Consider the following 10170-nt stretch of genomic DNA (forward strand, 5'->3'; position numbering starts at 1 on the left):
CCCCCCAAACCCCCTCCCGGTACCTCCCCCAACTTCTTCTTCTTCTTCGTTTTGAAAATCTAAACCAGACACCTTCCCTCCTCCATCTTCTTCTCTAGCACTCCCTTCACCCTAAAACCAACGACCCTTTTCACCCCAGAACCTCATCGGAAAAGCTTACCTCCGGCGACCTCTCTCATCATCTCTTTCCCATCTGGGTTTCCTAGTCTCTTTCCCTTTATCCTTTCTTTTTTCGATCTCGTACCTTTTTTTTTCTCCATGATTTGTTTGATTTGCAGTACAAATGGCCAAACAAAGAAACAAATTGAGTATCTTTTTATAGTTTTCCATTTGTTCTACTTCCTTGCTTGATTTTTTGCTTTAATTTGAATTTTATTGGGATTTTTTTTTATCTTTGTTGAGGTGGAATGTGATGGCGTGAGAGTAGGTTGTGGCTTGATTATGATGGTGGCTATGGCTTGATTGAGGATGGAAAAGGCGGGGTCCACATGAAAAAAAATTAAAGTAAAAATATAATTTTATGCATCTTCACACGCTCAAATATGAGTGAGACACACTCATTTTTCCATGTCACCTCAGAGTGTTTGCGAGTGTTGAGAAGAAAAAGCCTCCTCATAATTCTGATTTTCATGGTGGTTTATTTACATATAGAGAAGAAGATGAGATGAAGAAGAAGCAGACCTAATAGAGATGGTCTCAGACTAAAGTGCTCGATATAACCTAAGTCAAATAGGTTATATTTGGTCGACTTTGGATGGACACGTGGAGAAGGAAAGGCCTTTGGATCAAGCAAGCTAAATCCATGATTGATTAAATAGAGACCATTTGATTATAATAGTACTTGAAGCTTCCCTCACGTAAATGACATGTGAGGGAATATAAGTTAGTTATCAGTGGGCAAGGACAAGTGTACAGACTTTTCTTTTTCTGCTCATCCTTTTATTCCTCAGCAAGTGTATATATATGTACATGGAAGTGATGAAATACAGAGAAATTTTCAGAATTCACTCTTCAAATTCGTTCAGCGAGACATACTAAAAACCAACATAAAGCATCCATATGGTCACCTGATAAGCTGGAGTGTGAGAGAGACATATGGGGCCAACTTTAAGTGTCTGTTTATGTATTTGCCTTTTTTTTATATTTATATTTTGACCACTAAAGCATAATAGTAACTAAGATCAATAACGTCTCAAGAATGACTAATTCGCTTAGCTATAATATCAAAAATAACTACTAAAGAAATCGATTATAAAAGTTTGGGCCTCTAATTGTAGTTGCACTTTAGGCGCCGCCCCTGTCTAGAAGCAGATCAGGAGACAATAGCGGTGATTAGAGCACTAAGGGAAGCCAACGCAGTTTGTATTTTGGTTAACCAAAAATCCAAAATATCTTATCTTTTTTGTCTGTGCCACTTATGAAGAAGCTAAAGCAGCCAAATTGTCATTGGTTTCAAAATTGACAAACAACGGAAGAAGACAACACAAAGGCCTAGAAAACAGCACGATCTTGAAACAAAGCTGGAGACTGTTGAGACTCAACTTGACAGCATCGAAAAGGGATTGGAAGGAACATTCAGGAGCTTAATTAGATCAAGAAGCTTGCTCCTGAATGTTTTCTCTTGCTAATCTGGATGTTCTTACTCCATTAACTGTATAGTTCACCATAATTGTGTACATGAACAATTTTGTACCTATGCTAGAAACATATCATACGCAAATTGAAAAATTATACTCCAAACTTCGTGTATATATCTTTCTCTCTATCTGGCTTATCTGACTCCCTTCTCCCCCTACCTAATAAACATCTATCTGAAAAACAAAAATCAGATGTCATAGGCATCTCATGGGTTACAAATTAGAGGACAGTTTTAAAGTTTTCTGAACAAAACTTATAAAACTTGCTTGACCCGGGATTTTCCAACAAGATGCCTATAGTAGATGTATTTTTTAATTACAGATTTTCATTGCATCTTGTGAATTGGTTCATTAAGTTTATTTAGCAACTATGTGTTACCCCATTTCTGGCACAAAGTAGTAATTGTTGGTAATTCTTTCTTAGACATTTAGAGGTTGGGTCAGGGGAAGACGAAGGAAGTTGGTTTTCAAAAAAGTTGTAAAAAATTAATGAACCACCCGTGCGCAGCTCTGTAAAAATAAAAAATGTCTTTACACGTCTTATACTCCATCTGGGGTATCTTAGAAAACAATCAGTTTCAGAGAAATGTATAGTAAGTTTCCTAGTTAGCTGTGGCCTGTGAGCATGTGCTGCAATTATGGAATCTGTAATCTACAGAGCCAACAAGCCAAACGTGTATCAATTTATTAATGGAACAGAAGCTCCTCAAAACGAGACAGCAATTAAGCTAAGCCCACATTATTCATTTAGTTCGAAGACTTTAAAAAACAAATGATTAGATCCTTTGTTCCACAAATATTTGCATTGAAGTTCACAAAAAAGTCATACGCGTGGCCACTTTATTAACACGTGCTCTTCTTCTCTCCAATGCTAGAGTATTAAATGATCCTTACTTTGGGGTTATTGTTCATCACAAAATTTATCCTTCTTCTCCCAAGCAAGAAAAACAGCAAAAATCAAGCTGCATTGGAATTGTTAAAAATTTGTTAGGTCTAAAACTCAATAAAGGCATAATATAAACTCGAAGAATGAACTAAACATACTTGACATTCACTTTGCTTTGGGAAATGAATGAATTCAAGAATTCTTCTCAATGGTCTCTATTGAAATGTTCAATGAGTAGTAATATAGGCCAAGGAATGTTAAGAACTCAAAGCTTTATGATATTACAGATGTGCTTACTGATATGTTTCAGTGTTTGTTTCCTTATAATTGCATGATGCATAAAATTTGCCTGAGGTGCAGCTATCCTATGCAGTGACGGAGCCACATTGAATCAATGGGTGTCGAGCGTTACCCCTTTGCCGGAAAATTACACTATATTGCTAGGTAAATTTTTTTATTTTATGTATATTAACTATAGGTTGACTCCTCTTGATTTTTCGATGTTTCTAATTATTTATATTTTGACACCCCTTGATGAAAATTCTGGTTCCGCCACTGATCCTATGTGAGGTTGTTAAAATAACTCATTAATTACCCTTTTTCGGCACAAACTAGCAAGTTGTTTAAATTCTATGCCGAACATTTAGCATGAGGTCCGCTTTGGGGAAGACAATGCAAGTGGGGACTATTGTAAGTTCAAAGAAAATACAGGCCACTTATATACCCAATCAATTCCTCTGGAAATCATCTGGTTTAAGATTTTCTCTTATTATTAATGAATTTCAGCTCCTATAGATGAGACAGCATCGGTGGAACCACGTTGCTAGATTTCTTAAACTTTGATCTGTTAATAATGACACAATGCGTGTTAGGCATTCAAGAACTGACCTGTAATTGTAACGGCATCTGAAGGCAAAGCCAGATAGTTCATTTAATTCCATAGCTGTTAATACTGCAATAATCACAAATTATTAGAGTGATTGTCTGCCAAATCTATAGCAGTTTACCAGATTTAAAGGGATAACCACATGTGCACATTTACAATCACATCCTCAGCTCTCCTATGCATGTTTGTCGATATAAATGACCTCTCTTGGGGCTTATTTCTCTCACAAGAAACGAAAACACTAACAACCATGGCTGCTCTTTCTTCTTCAAAATCCTACCACATTCGATCAATCAGTTTGCTAGGACGATCACACCCAACCACTCAAAGAGTGGAAGAGGAGCTTAATAAGCTCAAGACATTGGATACAACAGTTTCACCAGCAGCTGAGACAATCTGTTCTGCTTTATTTGGTTTGGAGAAGTTACACAAGTGCATGGATGATCTTCTCTACTTGCCTCAAACACTTCAATCCCTTTCCAAACATCAAAACGGGAAATGGATCGAAGATTTATTGGAAAAATCAGTGAGGATTATTGATGTTTGTGGCACAGCAAGGGATCTAGTTTCTCAAAGCAAGGAAAGTGTAAGAGATCTTCAATCTGCTCTCAGAAGGAGGAAAGGAGATGCAAGTGCAGAAGCCAGCATTTCTAGATTCACCTCCGTCAGCAAAAAGATCAAGAAAGAAGCTAAAATGTCAATTGTGGCTCTAAAGCAGATGGATCATGACACAGAGATATCGTCAATACTCTTGGATGCTGATCAGCAAACAACAGCGATTTTTAGAGCATTAAGGGAAGTGAATGCCATGTGCATTTCAATTTTCCAAATGCTCTTGTTGTCATTATGTGTGCCAATTGTGAAACCTAAGCCATCTAAATGGTCAAAGATTTCAAGACTGGTTCACAAGGGAAGAATTGCCTGTGAAGACCAAGAAGAAATCATCGAAACTAGGCTGGAAACATTTGACGCTCAACTTGAAAGCTTTGAAAATGGATTGGAAGGAATATTTAGGTGCCTGATTAGATCAAGAAGCTCTCTCCTCAAGATCTTTTCTTGCTAATTTAGCATCCTCGTTCCATGAACTGTATAGCTAATCACATATAGTATAATTGTACAAAAATTTTTGTAGTTGCCCAGAAATATAGAATACTAACGAGAGATTATACTCCAATTCAACTGTCTGTGTATCTTTCTTGTGTGAATCTCCTTCCTCTCTATACTTAAACAAGGCTGCTAGCCAACATATATATGAAAAGCATTAGATCTGATAAGGATCTCACAGGTTAAAACTTTAAAGACTGTTTCACTTACACAAATTAAACAGATAGCTATACCTTAGATATTCCAGGAGACTCAATAAAAGCATAATAAACCTGACCAGATATAGTTGGCATTAGCTTCGTTTTAGGGAATGAGTTCTAAAATTCATGTCAATATAGTCTTCTTTGAATTCTTCAGGATGTAAAAATCTAAACCAAGGTTAAAAACTGAAACTTTTATAATATTACAGGTGTGCTTACTGATAATTTGATGCTGAAAGCACAATATGTTTCATTGTTGTGTCCTCAAAAGGTTTGCATGATTGTTCAACTTCTTAATTGCTCCTTTATCCTATTTAGGTTTCTAAAATAGTTGTTTAATTGGTCTTAGCAACTAAATTTTTACTCCATTTCTGGCACAAAGTACCAGGTTCTGTAAACTTATAAGTATATCAGCACAATAAAGCATGAGGTTTACTCTAGGAAGACAATGTACGTGAATATTTTTGTATTTCAAACCATTAATTACAAGACATTCGTGCAAAGACATAAAATATCAAACTGTCTTTATCCTCATTATACATCTTAACCTTCGCTTTTTTTATTAAGTAGAAAGTTCTGGTTAATTTCCTCTTCCTGCATGGTGCTTGCTATCTGGGATCAATTATTTTGTTCACAAACACGCCCAACCAGCCATACGTGTATCAATTTAATAGTATCTGCTACATCTCCAATCAACTCCCTCCAAAATGCCTCTATTTTATGATTTCCTCTTATTATTAGTAATGAATTTCAGCTCCTACCACGAGACAGCATCTGTGGAGCCACGTTGTTAGCTTCTTATACTTATCTGGTCAAAATGACATTAGGCATGCAAGAACTGACATGTAACTAATACCACATTTGAAGGCAAAACCACATTATTCATTCAATTCCATAGCTGCGAATTAATACTGGACTTATCATAAATTATTAAAGAAATTCTCTGCCAAATCTATACATAGCAGCTTACCAGATTTGAAGGGATATACCCACATGCTCAGCTCTCCTGCGCCTGTTTGCCAATATAAATGACCTAATTTCTTGGGGCTTAATTGTTCATCACATTAGCCTAGTTTATGTGATACCAATAAACCCAGCACGCTGGCCAGGGGAACACTAATTTTGCGGCCAGTTCTGTGTGCACTGAGCTTCTCAATTTATGATTGTTTAATTGAGCTATGGGTTGGTTGTTACTCCCTACGGTCCACTGATTTTTTGTTTTTTTTTTTTTAATTTTGTTTCAAATTAAGTGTCCTTTTATATATCAAGAAAAAATTAACTTTATTTTTCCAAAATTTGCACTTATTTATGTATTCCAATGTGTCAAGTTAGCAATATGCAAATTTTTACCTCAGAACAATACATTTTTGTTACCACGAGATATATTGGCAACAGCCGATCATTTGATTGGGCTGAAATTTGGAATGGGTGCACTTGACGATATGAATCATTTGAAAAATAAAGGTATTCGTTCTGTAGCAGATCTTTTACAATGCCATATAATGGCTGTAGACCTCCGAAAAAAAGACGTGTGTAGAACTGAACATTGAAGAAATCTCAAGAGAAATAAAAGATTCAATGATCTAATCAAATAATAGTACTATGGTTCGAGAGAAAGTAACAGTATCTACTCGGACACTAAATGTGTTGAATCAAGAACAGACAGTAAACGCCTTTATTATGGACGCTTAATTAAGAATAATTTAGTCAAAATACTTTCTTTCACTAATAGTTAGTACTTCTATTAAGTGTCAAAAACTAAAAAGTCATTTATTATGAACGGGAGAAAGTAATTCTCAATAGTTAGTACCCATGACACTCAAGTGGCAATTATCTCCTTTAAGAGTACGAGGTTGACTTTTGGGAAGAAAATTGGAACGAACGATTATTTTTAGGTCAAAACTCCTAATTCTTGTCTCGTTGAAATAGATCCGACCAACAAAAATAACTTTTAAGTTTCAAATTCTCTATTTTAAATTGAAAATTGAAATAATGAACCAAATTAATAAAGAAGCACGTATCTAAACTAATCTCCAGAATTTTATTTCAAATAGTTGAAATCATATTTATTGCCAATATGAGTGTTCATGTTTCGGTTTGGATTGGTTTTTCCCTTAAAAGAAATCAAACCAAGTAGGTCGATTTTATAAATATTAGAACCAAACCAAACCAATTAAGTCGATTTTTTTCTCGATTCGGTTTATGTCGGATTTTGTCGGTTTTATTGCTTTTTTTTAAATATAAGACATACACTACCAAACACATATTCCGGCGACCACATTTTCAGTGTAACACTAACAAATCAATTGCCCTTTGAGAAATCTATTATTTACCAAGATATATTGATGATAATTGAATCAAATAGTGATGAATAATTTAAGGACTCAATTAAAAATATAACACGAAATGGATTCTTACACTTAACAAAAGAAAACTACCAATCATACTAGAATGTAAAGGTAAAGAACTATACAAAAAGTGTAAACTATTAACATTTACCATTAAATTTTTGAAACTTTGTATAAAAATATACATATATATAGGTGTAATAATAAATTTAAAATAGTTACTCATATAGTCGGTTTGGTTCGATTTTTTTTTATTAAAACCAAAACCAAATCAAATTTGATCGATTTTTAAAATTCAAAACCAAAACTAAACCAAACCAAAAAGTACGATTTTTTTGGTCGATTTGATTTGGTTTTCGGTTTGATTCAGTTTTTCGGGTTTTTGTGAGCACCCTAATAGCCAAACGTGCTCCACCAGGAGAAAAGTTAATGATAATGAAAGATGGGTCCAGGCGTTTGTGAGAATATCTGCTGGCTCGTCGAGCTAGGGCTGGTGCCAGCTGCCAAGTTGAGCTAACTGGTCTTTTACCACTATGTGGTCACGGAAGCGAATTTTGAACCAAATTAGTCCCAGGCTAATGGGATCGGGTTGGGCCGGTTTAATGTCTTTTTTACATTCCTATGCCATATAGGAAACCTTATTACCCCCAATGTTTAAGGTTTGACTTAATTACACTTAGTATACCAAATTATCAATTTTATACCATAACTAATTAAGGGTATAATTAATTGTACGTTTTTTACTCGTTAATTAAAGGAATCTGAAAATTCTTCTTTGTTTATATGAGAACAGAATTTGAAGTGCTTAATCCAGGCATTCTTGGATGCAGATTCCTCCAATATTCATTCTTCGATGCAATAAGCTTCTCGTTGAAGCCTAATCCAAAATATTGCTTTTGGTTCTTCCATATATTCCAGATGATGCTATTAGTTGTGATGGAAAATCAATAGCAACTTTTGGTGAATAAATACTGCATTTCTTGGGAATGTTCGGTAATATTAACTGGAAATCTTACCTTAACATTTCCCAATTCAAACATCCATCAGAACCATTCCAGTTAGAGATAAGATGAAAACAGAACCAATTAGCAACAGAGAATATGCTAGATATATACTGAAAGAACATATATTTCAGTATATTTTCTACAAAAATTCTACAAATATACAACAAATCAGTTTAAGTATGTATAAAGCAGTATTATTTGTAAGGGTATCTACATAATTACTACATTTATACTAATTGTAGACTGTTTTTTGCAGAAGATTTGTAGAAGTTTTAGTCGTTTTTGATTTGTGAAAACAGAAAACAAAGCATCTACAATCAGAATACAAATAATCTACAATTTATCTACAAAATATCTACAAACTGGGTACATTGAATTTTAATATCCCAATTCCCATTCAATTGTAGCTTAATTGGTATTTTCAACATAATTGCATTTTTTGCAGAAGATTTTGTAGAAGTTTTAGTCGTTTTGGATTTGTTAAAACAGAAAACAAAGCATCTACAATTAGAATACAAATAATCTACAATTTATCTATAAAATATCTACAAACTGGGTACATTGAATTTTTATATCCTAATTCCCATTTAATTGTAGCATAATTGAGACTTTTGACATAATTGCGTTTTTTCAGAAGATTTGTAGAAAGTTCTTTTTTTTTTTTTTTTTTTTTTTTTTTTTGTGAAAACAGAAAATAAAGCATCTACAATCAGAATACAAATAATCTACAATTTATCTACAATTTATGCAATATGTCTTCTTCTTCTTCTTCGAGTTTCAATCAAAAATTCAGTCAAAACCAAGTCTAATCTTTACCAAAACCCCTCAAAATTGAGATATAAACTCCAAACCATATTTCTGATTATTTTCAACAACACTCAATCCAAACAAATAATGATTTTTGAAAACCCAAATTTGAATTCAAAGCTTTCAAGCTTTTTGATGGCTGTCAATGGTGGAATTGCTGCTCTCTTTTCATTTGCTTTGTATTACTGAAATTTGCGATTGAGAAATAGAGAGAGATGTAGAGAGAATTTCTGGAAACAGAGTGTATCGCAAAAACAGAGTATGGAAAATCTTGTTCTGCGTTGTGGAAGATCAGAGTGAAGCCGACGATAATTATGGAATGTGCGTGATTTGCGTTGGGGAAGATCTGGAAAATATTTAATTCCCCTTTTTTAGCGCGCAAAATAAGGAATCATAAAGCTACAGTGATTCCTTATTTAATGCATTGTATATATTAGGTAGAAATACTATTAACATGAAGGGTAATAAGCAAACTATGAACATATTTGGTAATATAGTTTCATATATGGTATATATACGAAAACGCCTCTCTCTTTTTTTTACTTCGTAAATTTATTAAACTATTACAATATAATTTATACTGTCAAACCTCTTATAATAGCATTATTTGTCTAGATACTTTTGGGCTTCTATATAAATCATATATTATAATATAACATGAAAAATTGATTATCGTCTATCTGCCCTTCTAGGATAGGGGTAAGACTGCGTACATGGTACCCTCCACAGACCCCACTTTTGAAATTATACTGGGTGATTGTTGTTGTTCTTACGAAAAATTGGTTATCAAGAAAACTAATGTTATAGTAAAGTGTTATTATAAAGCATGATTGTTATTTAGACATCTGATTGTATTTGAAAGCTTATCAAACTTGTAACTTATAAATAATCAAATTAAAGACTAAATTAAAAAAAAAAAAAAACACTAAAACTTGAACTCTAAAAGTTTGTATCAAAAATTGCTATTAAGATCAATATATTGAGAGGAAGAAAAACCTCAAAGGTTTAAAAGCCTTAAAAATTATTGAGTAATACCTTGAATATGAAAATTTTCGATCTCTTACAAGTTTTATTTTTATATTTAAACTTGTAAATTTAAAGTTTAAACATTTTCAAACTTAATAAATTCAAAAATAGAAGGTGATTTTGTATTGACAAAAGTATGAATAAACCAAAAATGGAAAATCTAACGGGGAGCAAAATTCAATAAATGTTATAAATAGAATTTTATTTATGGTGAATGTCTATATTTAGAGAGATTCTAGGGTTTATTACTTGGTGGCTAAGTCAACCTCTCC

General features: G+C 33.5%; 1 protein-coding gene and 1 long non-coding RNA gene across 2 annotated transcripts; one reads left to right on the forward strand and one right to left on the reverse strand.

The window, feature by feature from the left end:
* Positions 1-2301: 2301 nt before the first annotated feature.
* LOC109218686 lies at positions 2302-5873 on the reverse strand. Its single transcript, XR_002066806.1, has 3 exons — positions 5684-5873; positions 3412-3475; positions 2302-2599 (listed from the first exon to the last, which is right to left on the reverse strand). It is a non-coding gene; the product is annotated as an uncharacterized LOC109218686 (long non-coding RNA).
* Positions 3537-4677, forward strand: LOC109218685. The gene has a single exon (XM_019383058.1). It carries the CDS (start codon positions 3552-3554, stop codon positions 4470-4472), a length of 921 nt encoding a protein of 306 aa, XP_019238603.1. The 5' UTR covers positions 3537-3551; the 3' UTR covers positions 4473-4677.
* Positions 5874-10170: the final 4297 nt, after the last annotated feature.

This window comes from Nicotiana attenuata, unplaced genomic scaffold, assembly GCF_001879085.1.
Source record: "Nicotiana attenuata strain UT unplaced genomic scaffold, NIATTr2, whole genome shotgun sequence".
In the NCBI taxonomy this organism is placed as follows: Eukaryota; Viridiplantae; Streptophyta; class Magnoliopsida; order Solanales; family Solanaceae; genus Nicotiana; species Nicotiana attenuata.

What these genes read in the sequence shown, in the direction of transcription:
- LOC109218685 (XM_019383058.1), top strand. Translation starts at nt 3,552, where the DNA reads ATGTGCACATTTACAATCACATCCTCAGCTCTCCTATGCATGTTTGTC.